The following is an 18,532-nucleotide window of genomic DNA, read 5'->3' as shown; positions in this document are numbered from 1 at the left end:
ATGGCGTTTTTTTTAGTTCTGTATGTCCATGAACCTGGCTGTCAAAGCTATAAAGGAGGGTGGATTCTCGAAAAGGAGAACATTTCGGCGTCCTCGGAGGACATTTCCAATTTCCCGAAAAAGGAGGACGTAAGGTAACCCTAAATCAAAGAAATTACGCACATTCACACTGCAAAAAGTGTGTGACGGTCATGAAATAATGCGCTATTATTGAGTAAGTGGAACTAAAATCCGCTTTGATCACCGCTTAAGTCCCATCCTGGCTATGCGCATATGTTCCTATACGCCCGCTTGTGCGGCAACGCAGATACACAACGATTAAGTTATATCAACAAAGCATAGCGCAGTGGCGCTAATTATGCGCATAAATCGCTTCAGAAACAAAACATATAGTTTATGAACATATATAGCCAAATCTGACAGTATACTCGGAAATTTTAGTGTGACAATCGTTGATATTCGACATATATATGTGAAATAATGAAGTTAGACTTAACGAACTCTGCACATTGCAGCCGATACTGGAATCGTGTAGACCTGAAGTTCAATAAGAGAAACACGGTCAGCTTTACCAGTACATAGCCTATTGCATCTGAAATAAAGTAAATCAAATCAAGATGCTGCTTTAGTACTCGGTGGCAAACGATACTCTGACACTACTAGTCAGTCCGGTCATGTTACTTTCACAGCCGACACCGCCTAAATTTCGAACCAATGACAACTACATTTAACCGATACGATTATTCTGCTTTTACCGAGACTGTCTAGCTGAGATCACCCGAGGCGGTAGAAACCGAACAACCTGCTTAGCTACAATTTCGTTTTTGTATTTTTTGCATTAATTCGAGATTTAGATGAATTCTTTTCGTCGTAGTCTATCTGCATTCTTGTGTTTTCTCTATAGCCGACAGTAAAGGTAAATCAACACACCGTACGTGATATGTTGCCTTATATGACGTTTCTGAGGCCTCACTGGGATCGTCGAGTTTCTAATTGCTAATAATTTGCGTGCTGCGCGTATATATATGGTCAACATCAGCGCGTATTCAACGCATACACATCAACAGTTAATCTCCGCCTACATATCGAAAAGTGCGAATAGATGACTCTGACAATGCTGATGGTTAAAGTTTTATTGAGCATGTAAAACTAGTACGAATAGCTCCAGGCCACGCCTGTTGAATCCATAACCGTTTAGAAAAGAAAAGCAACATATATGACAATAAAACTTATCGAATCCTGCTGAGGAGCGATAGCCATGTCAGGAAATCTGCGCCAACGCAATCGTGGGATGGCTGAATGGGCTATTTTTATTCGACAGGTTTAAAATACCGAAACCTACACGAGATAGCAATGGCATTAGCCTGTCCGTTTCATGGTTACAAGTTATTCAACACAGCCTTCTCCACTGTCAATCGTAAACATATGCTTAAGATTGTCGGTTGGTATGTGTGACTTACGGATAGTATCGGTAATGATGACTGTAGGAGTCCTGTATGTTTATGACACATATCAATTATTACGCCAAACGCAACGATAAAAAAAAACTTACCTGAGATTCAATGTTTCGAATACTGAAGGTATACGCTCCGTATTAGGCTAATTTATGCAGGGGATAGTGGTTGCCATACATTCGTGTCATTGCGGGAGCTTTGCAACATCGCTGTGATCATTCGTGGGATGCATCAGCCACGTTCATGGCAATGACATTTCTTTACGGCAGTGGTTGCCAAACTATTTCGGCTTGTGGCACTCTAGAAAAATTATATAGCGCTCGCGGCACACTAACAGGAAAGTATCTTCTAAAATCTATTCACGTATTAATGCGATGGCTATGCTTGTTTATTCAAACATATAGGGCCGTATGCACCAACCGTTTAAATATTGATGGTGCATCGAGAAATATTTTGAACAGATGTTTCGTTTGAGTTATGTTCGAGCGAACAGACGATCAGACGTGAACGTGTTCAATGTTGGTGCATACGGCCCATATTCTACTGAAACGACGAAACGATCAATTGTTGACAAACATAACCGTCTTACCTCTTACGTTGTTTTCCAAGCAGCTGCCGCTCGGTTACGACTTATTATTTCAGTCAAAACGAAAAAAAAACATGTTCACATACCCATTCAGGTACAAATGACGATGAGATTTAATTGCACTTATCATGAAATGCGATTCGGAAGGAGCCTTCGAAAACTTATCGCGTTTCAAAAAACTGGACGTTTCGTTAATCAATGAGCTGTTCTTCTTCTGCAAAATGATTGCTTGATCTGTGCTTTCCAAATGGATTGAATAACCACCTATATCTGTTCACAGCAAATCCTGAGAAGTAGGCTATTGTTCAAGTGTAAGTTGAATGCCAATTTCCTAGACAACGTGCTAATGATTTGCGGCGCGTTTTCTAGTCAGCGTCGATTTGAGACAAATCAATGAAATTTATCCAGACATAGCCGTTCAGTTGTGATGTGAAAATTACGGCTCTGTGGATATAAAGCTGCATCAGCTGTACCAGCTGCATCAGCTGTATCAGCTGTATCACTCTGTGGATATAAAGCTGTATCAGCTGTATCACCCTGTGGATATAAAGCTGTATCAATCAGCTGTATCACCCTGTGGATATAAAGCTGTATCAGCTGTATCATCCTGTGGATATAACGCTGTATCAGCTGTATCACCCTGTGGATATAAAACTGTATCAGCTATCAGCTGTAACACGGCTCTATCAGCTGTATCACTCTACCTGTATGGAATCGGTGTCTTGTGTTCAAACAATTCTTGATTTTTTTATTATTAGTTTTTTTAATTACTTTAACTTTGAGAATCATCGCTGCTCCCATATTATAGGCAAACCGTACCGAGATTCACCCAGGTATCACTCTGCAATTAGTATCAGGTCTATACAATATCTGGGATGCGCGAAATAGTCTAGTAGGCTGTCACACATTTAGTGAGTCAGCTCTTCTCGCCTACACGCGCGAAGAAAGAGAAATTTCTATATTTCATGATTGAGTCGGTCAATATATGATCGGGAATTGCATATAGATTGCTATCAATTTTTATAACGTCTCTCTGCTCACGTAATCTAATTTAGGCTACCGGCCGGTAGAGCTGAGTGAGGTGTGTTTGAAAAGGTAGGACCCCTCGAATAATAATTAATTAAACATCTCCGGGTGTGTATACCCGTTGGCAGGAACGAAACAGCACTTCGTCAGGCTCCCCAAAAAAACTGGAATCATGGGCTCTTATAGGGTGATAAACCGTCCCCCATCACGTTGTTCGCTTTTGCCACGAAATTATTGTTGTAATGTGTAGTGAGCCAGCGTTAAGCGGAAAAAATTTTCAATAATTTATGATAAAATCGGCCTATAAGATCGGGATACAGCTGATACAGCTGTGATACAGCTGATACAGCTTTATATCCACAGGGTGATACAGCGTTATATCCACAGAGTGATACAGCTGATACAGCTTTATATCCACAGAGTGATACAGCTGATACAGCTTTATATCCAGAGGGTGATACAGCTTTATATCCACAGAGTGATAGAGCTGATACAGCTTTATATCCACAGGGTGATACAGCTGATTGATACAGCTTTATATCCACAGAGTGATACAGCTGATACAGCTTTGTATCCACAGGGTGATACAGCTGATACAGCTTTATATCCACAGGGTGATACAGCTGATACAGCCGGTACAACTGATACAGCTTTATATCCACAGGGCCGAAAATTACCCTATTCATCGGCACTGCATTGATTAGTTTCATGGACATTGAGCAATTAACAATGAACATGCTGGTTACAGCTTGACGATGAAGTTAAACAACTTTTCAGTCGCATCTGATTGTCTGCGTGTCTTACATTCAATATTATACAGTGTTTTTCCAAAATCTTAGAAAGATTCGCGGCACACCTGTGAATCTGTAGCGGCATACAGTTTGGGGATCACTGTTGTACAGTGTACAGTAGCGACCTACCTTTAGTATTATCTCACATCTCAATGAGATGTTACTACTAGGGATGGTGTGAACCTCATGACGTCATGTGACGTCATATTGCTAATTCCAACCCTAAATTGCAGTGAAGCGATAGCCTATATCAGTGGTCGGGAACTTATTGCTCGCGACCCATATGGCTCTTTTGGGTATAAGATATGGCTCTTTGAGAAATCTTTAACTTTGCACATAATTTATCAATATTGTAGCAACTTCTTGTATTCTCGTGGCAGCACGAACATGTCTTTGAGAGGTCAAGGCGGTGGGGTATCCAGGGTTGAGGGCAGAACCGCCCTCTTTTCAAAATCCCCAAATTTAAGTTGCTGTCGCACCGGCGACTAACACCACTCACAAATTCGATATGCCCACCATCGCGAGCCTAGAAATCGTGGATTGCACGATACCTTGATTGACGAACTAGAGTAGTAAAAGTGGCGACACTTGTAGGAGTAGGACAATGCAGTTTTGAAATACACATTGTCTGCCTGATCTTATGCCTAGAAATAAAATGCCTGGGAAGTGACATTCACAATTACAAATTCAAATAAATAAAAACAACTCTATCCATTTCTTGAATGGTTAGTAGCTTTCTAGCACCACCGTAAAATGTAGGTGTGTAACGCAACGTTACGTTATGCCATATATTTTAGAAGGCGATCAATACTTAGATATTCAGATTCCGCGCGAAAATTATATCTGATTAATATCAGTGATTATAATTTCTAAGCATTGACGATGGGTTGCGCTGTCACAGGTGAGTCGTGGCTCGTCTGTGCCTCATCTGAGCCTTTGACCTCTCCTTTCGCGCTTTATTTTCGAACAATAAATATGAAAATTCCGTGATTTTGGGAATAAAAATGTTTAAGATCTAGTCATTCATAAACATCGATAGAAGATAACATTAATCATTGAAGGGTTCACAATTTTCCTTCAATCATCCCTGACGACTTTAGAGGCACTGCCTCAGTTGCCTCCCCTAACCCCACGTCGCTGACGTATCACACGGTAGGTATATGTACTGCTGTAGTGACCATGTTTGGCACCACCTATTCATGTGGGCAGAAAAATATGGCGCACACTACGAATCCCATATATTAGTGCTACCAATACGTCACGGATGTTCAATTGTGACGCAACATTTGATTGATGTGTATGGCTCTTTCGGAGTGACGATTTAAAATATTGGGCCAATATTGTTCTTTGGTCGAAAAAGGTTCCCAACCACTGGGCCTATAATAATGTACACGATACCTAGCGACGACTCTGGCCACATAATATCGCAATGCTGAAGTACATATTGGCGTTTTAAATGTCACCAAATGTATCAACAGGGACAATCAGATGATATAATAATCCCATAAAATCAATATCTTCCGTCGCTCTACCAACAAGTTCTACGAGGACTTGCAAGGGAATATACGCTTACGGCCAGAACGGAAAATGCATTCGGTGTCTGAGTATTGCTACATTGATATTGAGCATAGTGTAAAACGGGTTTTTACACTTGCTGCCGATATTACCCCATTAATAACTTATACAGCAGTAGCCAACTCCCCAATCGAACGGATTTGGATCTTATGATACAATAAACATATGAAATCAAGATGGATCCTGTACGCCTGCTAGATTTTTTACATCAGACAACGATATAAATATCATTGATGGGTTGAATAAGCATGATTCGCTGACTACTAAATGTAGTGCCATTCGCTCTTGATGTTGTGTGGTTGCGGGTCACGCTCACACCAGAGTGTCCCCAAGTGTTCCCAAACGTTAAGCTGGATATTTCGAGCAAACTTTCGAAACAAGGCGATTAAAATTTTGGAAATTTTCAAGGTTCATGCTCGTTTGTTTATGCTGCCAGCGCCATGCATAGAGAGGACCGCAGTTGAAATGAAATAAATTTCAACCAAAGAGATGTTAATGTAGTGAAAATTGTAACGTATGAAAAAGCTCCACAGTGCAGAACGTACCAAGGTTCGATTGTGAACGTGAACCTCTAAATTTCCAAGGTTCACACACAGAACGCGAACGTGAACCTCACGTTCACACCATCCCTACATGTTACTTTGAGCAAATCAAAATAATTTATGGACATAAGCGTAACTGGCATGGCATACTTCGTGATCGTGTAAAATGTACAGTGTACACATCTGGATGTCATATTGAAAGACTCTCGAATACTCGAAGCATCATACTCAGGCCGTGCTACTTTTGGTATATGCCAAAAATCGCTTATCTGCCATTTTTCAGATTTTACTTTTGGCAGTTTTGGCATCGCCATGAATTCATATCTATATAGACTCAAATGAACCATGTAAAGCACTTCAGTTTGGTCTTTCTTGTGAAACGGAAGTCACAAAACATGCAATATCCACACTGTGCCATCAAACAGTAAGATTTAAATCTGAATTGAAAACGATGTTGGAGACCAAATTTACCAGATACAAAACCGATTTCTTCTGCACTATATATTCTCAATAGTCGATTCATTATGCGTGCAAAATTGCCGGCATTCACTGAGGTCACAATACTTATGATAACAATTCAAACGGGTTTCTGGGACGTTTGGATCGCAGCCTTCACTGCCCAACCAATTGTTAGAAATAATGAGTGACTTTAAAAATCAATATTTATAATATGAAAAAAATATCCACCTGGTAATGAAAAACTAGAAAAGGACTGAATGTACATATGTGTGTATGGTAGATCCGTCGGCCTTTTGCACCATGTCTGTTTATCGATAAAACTATATGTCCCTGTTGGACAACGTGACACAGTCTATGAGTTATTGAACAATGAACATGGATACAGTTTTCAATTGCAAGATACAGGGGAATTGGAATTTGGCATTATGCACATTGAGCTAAATCCGCCCAGGGTCGCTCGTGGCGGTTACATGATATGTAACAAAATGCATGAGCATTGTTGAACAGGAAAATACATTTTAATCGCGCTAAATTTGAAAACAAGGGCCCGCTATCACAGCATTTCGAAATATCCTGATCACTGCTTTGGCGTGCATAGAGATCATCTTCTTCCTAATCGCTTAATATTATCTACTTTCCTAACGCTGGATATCATCTATTTCCAAATCGCTGGATTGAACAATCCACGGATTGTTCGTATATCCAAATTTAATCACTGTACTTTTTGGCCTTTTTATTCACCTTTCACGGATCCTTTGGATTATAGTCATCTGCGGATCAACGAAGGATCCACGGACCCTATAATTCATGAATTCTGCTTTACACACTTGTTTCGTCGCTTCATACAAACTCCTGACGATTCTTGTTGACATTTTTATCTAAATCTTTCATAAAAATCTGTATTTCAAGCAGTCTTATTTTTGACATTTTAAAATTTTTAATTTTGGCAGTTTTGGCATTTAGTTCCCGAAATGCCAAAAATAACACGGCCTTACTCGATTCGGACTCGAATCGCTCAGGTCTAGATTTTTTCCCAACCCAGTCGAAACATTTATCTGCAGTCTGTTATTCTTGCGTCGCAGTTATGACCGCAAATTGTACATGTTAATTTAGGTTCTCAAATGCGTAATCAAATCACTAATCACGTCCTACAAAAAAGTCCACTGTGATTGGTATCAACGAAACTTCTCCGTCATATTTGGGCTAACTTAAAAATGAATATAAAACACACGTGGCCCATGTTAAGTTTATAACATGTTTTATAGTTTTACCGATGACATCACAACTCTCTATTTGTGACGTCACAGTGGATTTGCATTGGCAATTGAAAATGTAGGGTAAATATGCCTCCTTCAACGAAAAGGGCTTCCGACCACCGTCACCCGTGATCAAATGCCCAATGTGCATGAGTGGACGTCCCAATAGCCTTCGTGTTAACGCTGCGAAATCTCAATTATTGGTCGAGATCTCCTGCGATAACCTAACCGTTGACATCGCTGGCCAACCAATTTCCAACACTAAAAATGTCAAATACCTTGGTGTTTGACTGGATTCGGACATGTCCTGGAAGAGTCACATACAATCACAACTATCGAAGGTATGTGGTCTATTTCGCCGCCTTAGCTACACTCTGCCAGTCAGCGTGCTGTTGATACTCTTCAACACTCTATTCCTATCAAAGTTACAATACGGAATTCTTTGTTGGGGTGCTGCCTGCAAGAATACAATTGACCCACTGCAAAAACTTCAACATCAGATCATCCGTATCATTGCCAACGCCCCACGGGGGCCAGGATGTGCAACTGATAAATCGCTTCTCAAAACATTTGGTGTTCTAAACTTAGAAGATATGAGGAAGCTAGAAATTGTCAAGTTTATGTATCAGTTCCATTGCGGTCAATATCCCTCAAATTTCAACTACTTCACCTCGGAGACAAAAGCGCAGAGTACAGCACACGCGCGTCAACGAAGAACAACTACCATATGATCAGGACTGAATACAAGAAAACGCATTGCTCTATCAAGTATGCCGGACCCCAATTGTGGAACAGCATCTCGCCGGCTATCCGACAGTCGTCGGGCATGTCCGCATTCAAGTCGAAATAAAAGCAATTTCTTCTAAATCAATACTACCGGACCACGACCTCGCCCTCCGCCACATGCCACCTCATTTTGTCGCTTGCGTCTTATATTCTCTGCATTACTTTTCATTCAGTGAGCATGCCTCTTATTTTCTTCGCCTAGGCTAAGGTGGTTGTCTGATCTTAATGGCTACTACATTTCGACACCTTCCTATCTTTTCATTGTATCGTAGTCTTGTGATGATTTGAAACGATGAAAATATTAATAAACCTGATTGATTGATAAACAGACCTCAAATATCTTTAACAAGGACTACATCGTTATGCAGCATTTTTACGGTTGGCGGTCATCATCAGAACACCCATTTCGTACCAATGATCTATATCTACTTCCTATAACTGTTGAACCGACGACGATTTCGAGGGTTCCAGCCACTCCATATCGTACACGTCGTCTATGTTGGGTGCATTCTGCATATCGTACGTAGGCTCATACATTGCATGTTTCTCGAAAGTATTTACGCGATTATGACATAATTATACAATGTTAAAAAAAAGTTTTCAAAAGAAGGCATTTGTTTAGAACACCTACATTGCATATATTGCATTCTCGGTTATCTCTATTCTCTGTAGTATTGATTCTCGGTAACGGTTTTTTCGGTATTGACCGGACACCGCCATTACCGTGTACTGTTTAATAAATATATTTAAGGCAATCCCTTCACCTGCAGCCACACCAACACAAGTGTTTTTTTCTGTATATTGACTCATTCAGAGTAATAACGAATGATTACAGCAATTAAATACGAGTGTGGCCTAACCGAATGAAAGTCAACGCAGCGAAAAAGAAAAGATACTCGGGAGCAAGTAAGAAAAATAGACAATCGGCAGAATTGCATGAAAGCACAGAATAAAGAAAAAAATAACAAGTAGGTATCCGTCTTGATCGGTGAACTGAGAGCAAAGTCGACACGCAGTAACATGTTACATTTTCACGCATAAAAACTTCCGTAAAACGTAAAATCGATACCGTAAGATGACATGTACACATGAGAGATAGGGGCATACAGTAACGATTGTTGGGTGGCGATGAAACGTCGCGAATTCAGACTATTTAACATCAAAACATGTTCAACAAGACGCTTCAACATGAAAACACTTTGAAATCAAACCGCTTTATACCAAAATACTTTACATCAAGAAGCTCTACATCGTCAATCCACTCAAAACAGTGACTGGAAGTCTGAGGCTGAGTGAAATCAGGCCCGCGAAGAAAACACACTGAAATGCACGGGTCAGGACGAGGATAATCTTACAGAACGGGTATCGAAATGCAAACAGTGAAAATCGTGGTAAAAAATACAGTAAGGGCGAATGGATAAAGGTTCGTCGACGATTATCATCATCGAAATGTCGGCACAGGTACTGCGGTGTGCTGCAATGAAAAGGAGATAATTAGCCGCTATAATAAAGTATACAACAACTAATATATGGAACAGACTTGGACGGTCACATAATTTTAATCTGATGTGTGAAATGTTTTTATGCACTGATTTTAATTCTAACCTAATTTAAGCTTTTCCCGAAAACCCTACAGGAGAGCTGTATCGTGCGAAACTTTCAATAAATTTTGTGCTCGATTTGCAAGCTATCACGCTACCATTACCGCAGCTAGTGTATACTAAGCTACTAGAAATTGCTAGCCAATGGTTGCCCAACCGTGCAGTCCCATGTGTCATATCTATATCTATAATGATCTATCATTAAAGCACTCGACTAGAATAAAACCCACAAAGCATCAATTACCATACTACTCATATGTGTCGTAAAACCGCCATTACCTGATATTTCCGCCTTTCTGTAAAGAGCGCCAGGTGATTGGTGGGAAATAGCGTTTGTTTACGATTCGGCGAGGGGTCGTTAGTCAGCCATTTGTGTTTAAGCGCACTTTTAGCCGAGGGACGGGCCGACGGCGATTGCACGAGTATCGATTTTATAAAATCTTTGGCCTGGAAGGAGAGAGTCAAAAATTAATTGACCTGCGAAACATAAGAAATAAGAAAAGCACCAGAGCGCCAATCGGGTTTCGGCTAAAAACAGAAAATTCCTAAGCAGAAGTGGCATCATCCTAAATCCATAAACGCTACAGCAACCAGAGCTGAAGTGGGCAAAATGATTTGAGTACTGCAAATGGATGAGTTGATTTTACAACTCAAAGGTTTTTCATTATTATTGTAGAACTAAGTGAACGTTTTACCTGGCTGACTTCTGCTGTTCAAGTGCCACAATTTCGCGATACTACAGAAAAAGTCGAAACCAGTGATAAAACAGTTTTGAATCAAATACGCAACAGATATCTTCAAACACAAATCGACTTCTGAATTTGCGCTGTCACTTCCGCCAAAGATTGTTCAGAGGTATATCAAAACGCAGCGAGAAAATTTGAACAGTAAGCAATATAGTAAACAAGTCTAACGGATACTTATGATAAAGTCACACTTTGATACTTTTCTGTATTGTAGTGCCTTTGTGTGTACCTGTCCTAGGGTAGGAATGATATATTGTTACATGAGGCTGTCTATTAGGGTTGTTCACCAATCACTTTTCTTCGGATTACGGGGATTTACTGATTAACTTGTTATGTTGTCAAAAAAAACGCCGTACGCTGAATTTGGCTCAATTTCAACTGTGAAGGCACAGGAGTTCGAAAATTCTGAAGTTATAAAATGAAAATTTCTTATAATAAATTCAAAATTTTAGAACTCCTGTGCGTTCACATCTTCTCGTTGGAATCGATCCAAATTTCGTGTGCAGCATTTTTTTAGGCAAACTAACAATTTAATCATTGAATCTCCGGAATCCTGAAGAAAAATTATTTGTGAACAACCCCCAGTGTCTATAAATTATTATATTGTTACTCACCAGGCGAGGCGCCAACGAAAAATATCCGTCTGGGAACCCAAAATTATCGTTACAAATATTCGAGCACATCTCGTCAATGCTGTCGTCGAAGAATGGAGAAAACCCGCTGAACCTGAACGGAATTCGAATTGCCGAAACCCATCGTTTTAGATAAAGATTCGCGTCAAAACTCACATAGAATAAACCACGACGGCCACGCTCCAAACGTCGGCGGCCGGGGTGACGTACTTCCCTCGCAGAATCTCGGGCGCGGCGAATTCTGGCGATCCCAGCACCTGATGGGTCACGTTGCTTCCCCTTTTCAATTGCACGGCGTCTCCGAAATCGACAAGGACCACGTCCGGGCGTGGAGAGTTTGATCGGAGCAGGATGTTTTCGGGCTACGAACGGGATGTCGGAAATTTTAAAATGGGGAAATGCATGGTGAAATGTGATTGACAATTGCGGGATAAAAACGAGACACTTTTTGAAGCGTCTCGCAGACTCTTATATACAGAAGTCTATTTCTACATTCACAGAGACCTATCTCGCAGTGGATATGAGACAAATTCAACTTTCGTGATGAAAATTTGATATCTAACCTAATTCGACCACGTCAAACTTCTTCAATGAAGTACACTCAAACAGAAAAAAACACCTGCCGATTTCATAGCAGCACGGAAATCACACCTTACTGATAACTCTAAAAAAACGATTGCTTAACTGAACAAACCTTGATATCGAGATGCACAATGTCCTGCGCGTGCAGATGGCTGACGGCGGTGAGCATTTGCGACGTGATTGTGCCCAGAATTGATACTTCGACAGTTTTCTGACGGACGAGATACTCGAATAGCTTTCCGCCAGTCATCCTAATTCAAAACGACATCGATTCAGTCTATGGCGGTGATACTATGGCCTAAAATCGTGGATTCCCTACTCACATTGGAAAAATGATGGCGTACGCCAGCGGCGAAATGAAAATATCCTGCACCGGAAGAAAACGCTCGGATTTTTTGATTTTCACCAAAATGTTCACTTCTTTTTCGGCGTCCTCCTTCGACGAGCCTTTTTTGTTCAGGAATTTACCTGAAACGGTTCGAATTTACACTCGTTAGATATTACAATTTCCAAACGCTTGAATGAAATGTAGATATCGGGCAACAGAGGCAATTTTTGTGACATCACAGCATGGCAGCAGAGAGTTTGAGACTTATAATCTGCGACTGCCCGACTGAGAATGTTAATCTATTTCTCATAGCTTACACAGCTGCCTATATGCAGTGCTTCTACTTTATTTCATGCTCAGCAATGGCTGTCGAAATGCTCTAAGTTTTAGTACGCAGTTTAAGCCAGATGTCATATCTTTTGAACATTGGCGAACATCGGCAAAAAGTGATAGTTAACAGCTTTAGCAGTGTCGAATGGGATATTGGTAGGGAATTCTAAATTAAATGTGGCATTAGAAAAAGCGAATGCGCACTGCAAATCACTGTACTTCGTAATAGAATTCGCCTAAAATACCGAGTTTTAGCCAGTTATTTTCTCAATCTCATGGATTTTTGATCGTAGCACACATTCCTGAATCCAAACCGTAGATGCGAACCTGCGAACACATTGCCGGACGAAATGGAAACCAATTCCTGCACGACAGAAAAGCGACCGCGCGCCACCAGTTGAGTGCACGAATAATGAATCTCCAAATCGCTTTTCCACGAGAGACCGTCTTTCTTGTTGTCATGAGCTGAAAAACAACGGGACAGTCGGACAGACGCCAACACAAAGATCCAAAGAGCGACTCCATCAAGAGAATATGTAATGACACTTTGACTCCACAGCTCTATTTTGCAGGCAGGGCTCCAGCAGGTCGCCACACCAAAGCATTTCTACTCACATTTTTGCAACGGAACGACTGCCGGCTGCGATAGCTCGGACGGCCTGCTGTCGCCGGCCGAATTGTGCGCGATCACCCGGAACTTATACAGCACCCCCGGGGGCAGGTCTTCGACGAGGTAGGAAGTGTTGTCCACGTCTGAGACGCGAATCTTCTGCCACTTTTTACTCCCGGCTTGGATATACTCGAGGGTGTAGCCTGTGACGGGCAAGTTTCCTTTTTCTGTGGGCGGGTCCCACACGACCGTGACGCTGCCTTTGGACGATTTGACAATTTTCGGTTTCAAGACCGTACCGGGGGCACCTGTTGAATAGTTCCGGACCATGAATGGCCAGGAATGCTATCAGGGTCTGGGACATTTGACAATCCTAACAAACGACATTACTATTACTAGTGCAATAGGTAAGGCTGATTCGAGTGGCATTAAGTATAATCCCATAACAGTAAGAATGATAGGTGAAGCTCAAACAAATAACTTTTGCTACCACAAAACATGATGCCAAAATTGACAACACATTAAAGATAATTTGATGGGACTATTTCTACCATACCTATTCATTTCATTAGACAACAAGGCTCACATTGAATTCACATTGAAAATAGAAAATAGGTCGGCGGTATTCACCAATTGGCACAGTGTGTCCCTGAACCTAATGCATAGTGACCTTGTATCGTTAAGTTTGCGGTGGTCGTCACGGTTCCGTGTTTGTTCACCGCTACGCACGAATACTGTCCCGTGTCTCGAAGTTGCGTCTTGCTGATTTTCAACACCGCTTCGTTGTCTTTAGAATAGGACGTGACGAATCTGCGAGAAATCGAAATCAAACGACATTTTAATTACGCCAGGTTGTAAAAATCGTCGGGCTGGATGTACTGTGTGATCAAAAAGCAATTTGGTTAATCAATGACGTGATGCGATCATATTTGACTTTCGTCAGCACCATTGCAGTGCTTGATCGATGGAGATGCAAATAAACTGTTAGTTCATTATCAAGTCAGCATGACAATTTTTAGTCTCCACACGATCCAAAAGTGCTGATCGCCTAGCGGGGTAGCTTCTGAAACCCGTTTTGTTATCAAATCTGACCAAGAGATTCAACACAAGACCAAGAAGATAGCCACTCTACCTTTACGCTATGTTGCCGTCGCCTAGCACAACACATACAAACAACCTTACCTCGCGCCATGTAGCATGTTATTATTCGTAGTTTTCCAAGTTACGTCTGGTCTCGGCTTGCCACAAACTTGGCACCTCAGTTCGACAGCGTTACCTTCGCGCGCGGTGACAGCAATTAATTGCGTTTGGAAAAACGGTAGTTCGCTGTCGGTGTATAAGTCCTGCAGAAGTAGGTTAAGATCACAAAACCGATACCACTAACGCAATATGTTGGTGTCGCCATATTCAATTTGAAATTTTCAAGCTTCACAAACGACGAGGCTCTCACCTGATTGGATTCGGATTTGGTCGACGCTTTTCGAGACGAACTGGATTTTCTGATCCGCAAAGACGCCCAACTTGACCTGCTGAATTGGAATGACGCACTTTTAGTAAAAACACATCGACATCATTTTTGAAGCATTTAATGATACGAGCTAGATGCCAGATCTTTCAAATTATATCGAATAAATATCAGCCGGGGTTTGATAATAATACCGTAACTAATTACACTGGTCAACAAAATGGAAAAAAAATTGGCAGAACATCTGAGAACCGTTTCTGAGGTTTTCGAGGTTGCGGATTACGAACATCATATTAGTTTTGCCAGATTGGCTCTAGAAAAGAAGATATTTATACCCCTAAAAAAGCTTAAAATCACTGTATTTACCCTTGAATATTTCACTTGGTAGAAAGTAAATCTCGAATTTTTCTACTTTTATCCTGCGCATAAATAGATAATTCACTATATAGTACGACTGAGCCGATTTTTTTTATCCAGCCCATACAGCGAAAATACGAGATTTTAGTCAAAATAGCCCCATGGATTATCTCAAAAAATAGAGCCAATTTGAAAAAAAAACAAGGTCATATTTGGAATCAGTGCCATTCAGAACCCCCAAAATCACTCTTACTTTGTCTGCCGAAAAATATGTGTTGACCAGTGTTATATATTAACAGCAAACTCACTAGCAACCTTGAAATACCAATATCTGAAAACCGTAGATTCACTCTTCCAAGTATTAACCCACCTTCCGCCATCGACAGAACCTTTCCTGGTAGGTGTCGACGTCACCGACACCGTGTCTGCGTCTTCAGGGGTGTCGACAAGGCTGGGCAAGGACTGCGCGGCCGACAAGGTCTTGCTGGACAATTTCCGTAAGCGTCTGCGCCCTTTTAACTTGTGACTGGACCGCGGCGTCATGGTCTCGAATTCCCTGGCGTTGTCCATGGAAGTCAAGGACGCTCGCTTGGACGGGCGGCGCAACGTGTTGCCGGTGTGTCCCATCACTTCGCCTGGTATCCAGCCCTCGGCGGCGGGACAGTTTTTCGAGGACGGACGGTGCACCAGGCATTTTCCTGATAAAATTCAAGAACATTGCGTAAATAGGAGACTCTTGTAGGTACAGAACTATTGAATGCACAGAATGCATTCAACAACAGAACGCACAATTGAATTATATATACAAATATTTTCGGCAGACACTCGTCAGGGTCAATGGTCAGTAACTAGTAGAGAATTGAAAACACGGGCCGAAATAATCAGGTTAACTTCAATACCAAGTGGTGTAAATACCGGAGAAAAAAACGATCACAAACCTTCGCTGTTGGTCGCTAATATCTGCAGTACGTCGCCTTGCTTGATGGATATCTCGTCCTCTTTTTGAGCGGCGTAATCGCTAGCCGCCAGCATGGACACGATACCGTTTTCCTGAACACAAAATAATCGTGTGTCTCGTTAAAACGATAACTAGAATTCTGGAAGCCTGGAATCTAGTAATTAACAACTGATACATTCTACTGGTTTTGCATACTTTGCTCATCTTGGCGAGTGCCTAGAGGTGGTTGATGTATTTTTCGTTATTATTAGACCAGAAGTACAAGTAGTAGTAAAAAACATAATTACTCAGTACTCAGGTACACTGAACCTACCGTACTCAAGTACTGCAAAAAGTAAGCACTTTCACACTGGCCACCTATGCGTGCAATACACTCAGACCAGTATGATTCAATTTATGCTACAGGACTACACGATTGCAGTTACTGTTCGCATATCAAAAACTTTTGCATTCATACCTTTCGTTGCTCAAGAATAGAAAATAACAAGGCCCAGATATAAATTGAAACATGCCATTCGATCTCACCTTTTCATCTTGTCGTTTGCTAACGGGATCGTCACTAGTTCCATCCGGGGTGTCATTGAGGCTGCACTGTCTGAAAAGTAAAAAAAAACGTTGGCCTTTTATTCAATATGAGACAATCATAATTACGCTATTTGACCAGACTTTTGATAATGATACAGTAGACAAAAATGCGTCCATGTCAGCAATGGCGACCATGCAATTAATTACCTCGATATATCCGACGCTGAATTCGTATAGCTGAAGTCCAAAGCCCCGGGTTTAACGGCAGGAGACAGTGGAGAAAGCCAAAACGATTCCTTCAGACCCGGAGATCCGATGCTTCCACTGCCGCTACCCCTTCTCTGCAAGTCCGACACTGCGTTGGACCGGGACAGGTTGCTTTCCAAAGATGATCTCGACGCAGACCCCGGCAGCACGCCGTTTGAAGTGTCCATTCTGTGGGGAGGAGAAATGTGTCTTACATTTTTCAAAGGCGAAACATAAATCGTTGACCTCACAAACGTATAACAAATACAAACAATGATGCATATAAGATGCGTTGTTGTCTTTATGCAAAAAAAACAATCATTGGTGATGCCTTCAATGACTTGTTATACACAATAGGTTACTGATGAGCAAATATCACAACACTGAGTGGGTAAATTCTAGTGTTTATCAAGCAAATAATAATAATTCATTGAGCTGACGGATATAAGTTTTTGCAAAGGTTTGACCGGAGGTCAATTGTTCTTGGCACAGATACAGAGAAAGCCAAAAAAGATTTGCCCTCTATTTTTGTCAGACATTTCTCAGTAAAATTTCACTCCATAGTTTAAATTCCAATATCACGCTGTGAGTCAAGCCGACATAAATTTTCAGTAAACAGTTACAACATAAGATGCAATCTCGAGCGAAATTCATTCGTTCTGAAATAGGAAAAGAAAATCACTCTCCTTTTACCCCATATTACGCTACAGATGATACTATTTATCATTCATATAAAGGTTCAGTACCGCCAGCCTACAATTCAACTTGAAAGTACTACAAAATAAAATCCACTTTGTACTTCAGTTGTTCCAAAATAATCTTTTTTTGCTCCGAATTCCAGGGATTCACTGATTACATTGTAAGGTCGCCTAAAAAAACGCTGCACACTAACCGGCAGATGTGAACGCACAGGAGTTTGAGAAATTTTCGAATATATTATAAAAAAATGACAAAAAATTTTTCAAATTTTACTGTCATCACCATGAAAGTTTGTTAAATTGTCTAAAATAACGATGCTAAGTTTCTAACCAATTCTCGCTCACTTCGAACGGGTAGATGTTATTGCAGTTGAAATTTTTGGATTCGCAAAAATATCTTGAACGATGGGTAATGTCAGAATTACGAATGAAAAACTCATATAACTTCGCTTCTACGGGGCGGAATTGCGTCAAATTTGTTTCGCAGCGTTTTTGTAGACAACTCAACAATGTAATACAAATATAATTTGAAATCTTTGTTTTATTTCGGAAAACACAGTTATATTTGAACAACCCTAGCGAATATAGTGACAAAATTCAATCGTACCTGATTGCTTCGATTTTCGGTATCGGATTCATTTTGGGCGGTGCATCGGTGACAACATCGTCATCTGACACGTACGCTTTCTCTCTGACGCAAATCTCAGGCGAAGGGCATCGTTTCGATTCCGTGACACTGCTGTCGACATTGTTGCTTTCCGAACGCGCGTCGGCAGTTTTACTGCGTTTCAAGAAAAAACCAGGCAGCCGACGGTGCTTGGCCCGGCCCCTACGCCTTTCCAAATCCTTCTCGCCAGATTTTGAATTTTTCTTTGCGTCTTTGGACGGTTTCTTGGCGTCCTTCGAGGACTTTTTCGCAGAGATATGAGATGACGTTTCTGAATCTGCGATAAAGGATTACAATAAATGAAGCACAGAC

The 18,532-nt window shown here is 41.1% G+C and overlaps 2 protein-coding genes across 9 annotated transcripts in view; one reads left to right on the top strand and one right to left on the bottom strand.

Moving 5' to 3' along the window:
* LOC145439535 (uncharacterized) overlaps nucleotides 1–18,532 on the top strand; it is a 355,509-nt gene that overhangs the window by 202,458 nt on the left and 134,519 nt on the right. The gene's annotated exons all lie outside the window — the stretch shown is intronic.
* The window catches only part of LOC145439536 (kalirin-like), a 106,345-nt gene continuing 97,073 nt past the window's right edge, over nucleotides 9,261–18,532 (bottom strand). For 7 of the 8 annotated variants that reach the window (XM_080317026.1, XM_080317030.1, XM_080317031.1 and 4 more), the window contains 16 exons: nucleotides 18,161–18,497; nucleotides 16,817–17,044; nucleotides 16,610–16,679; nucleotides 16,065–16,176; nucleotides 15,497–15,824; nucleotides 14,755–14,833; nucleotides 14,487–14,647; nucleotides 13,975–14,114; nucleotides 13,310–13,612; nucleotides 13,022–13,159; nucleotides 12,360–12,504; nucleotides 12,149–12,287; nucleotides 11,611–11,816; nucleotides 11,437–11,548; nucleotides 10,356–10,523; nucleotides 9,261–9,949 (listed from right to left, as the gene is read on the bottom strand). In XM_080317026.1, the coding sequence (XP_080173152.1) occupies nucleotides 9,917–9,949; nucleotides 10,356–10,523; nucleotides 11,437–11,548; nucleotides 11,611–11,816; nucleotides 12,149–12,287; nucleotides 12,360–12,504; nucleotides 13,022–13,159; nucleotides 13,310–13,612; nucleotides 13,975–14,114; nucleotides 14,487–14,647; nucleotides 14,755–14,833; nucleotides 15,497–15,824; nucleotides 16,065–16,176; nucleotides 16,610–16,679; nucleotides 16,817–17,044; nucleotides 18,161–18,497 (2,699 nt within the window). In that variant the 3' untranslated portion in view covers nucleotides 9,261–9,916. The remainder of the gene's footprint in view (nucleotides 9,950–10,355; nucleotides 10,524–11,436; nucleotides 11,549–11,610; nucleotides 11,817–12,148; nucleotides 12,288–12,359; nucleotides 12,505–13,021; nucleotides 13,160–13,309; nucleotides 13,613–13,974; nucleotides 14,115–14,486; nucleotides 14,648–14,754; nucleotides 14,834–15,496; nucleotides 15,825–16,064; nucleotides 16,177–16,609; nucleotides 16,680–16,816; nucleotides 17,045–18,160; nucleotides 18,498–18,532) is intronic. The other variant, XM_080317027.1, reaches the window with a different exon arrangement.

This window comes from Botryllus schlosseri, chromosome 5, assembly GCF_051294905.1.
Source record: "Botryllus schlosseri isolate E-star chromosome 5, Bs_hap1, whole genome shotgun sequence".
NCBI lineage: Eukaryota > Metazoa > Chordata > Ascidiacea > Stolidobranchia > Styelidae > Botryllus > Botryllus schlosseri.
The sequence above is the reverse complement of the archived record's forward strand: the minus strand, read 5'-3'. Positions and strand labels throughout refer to the sequence as shown.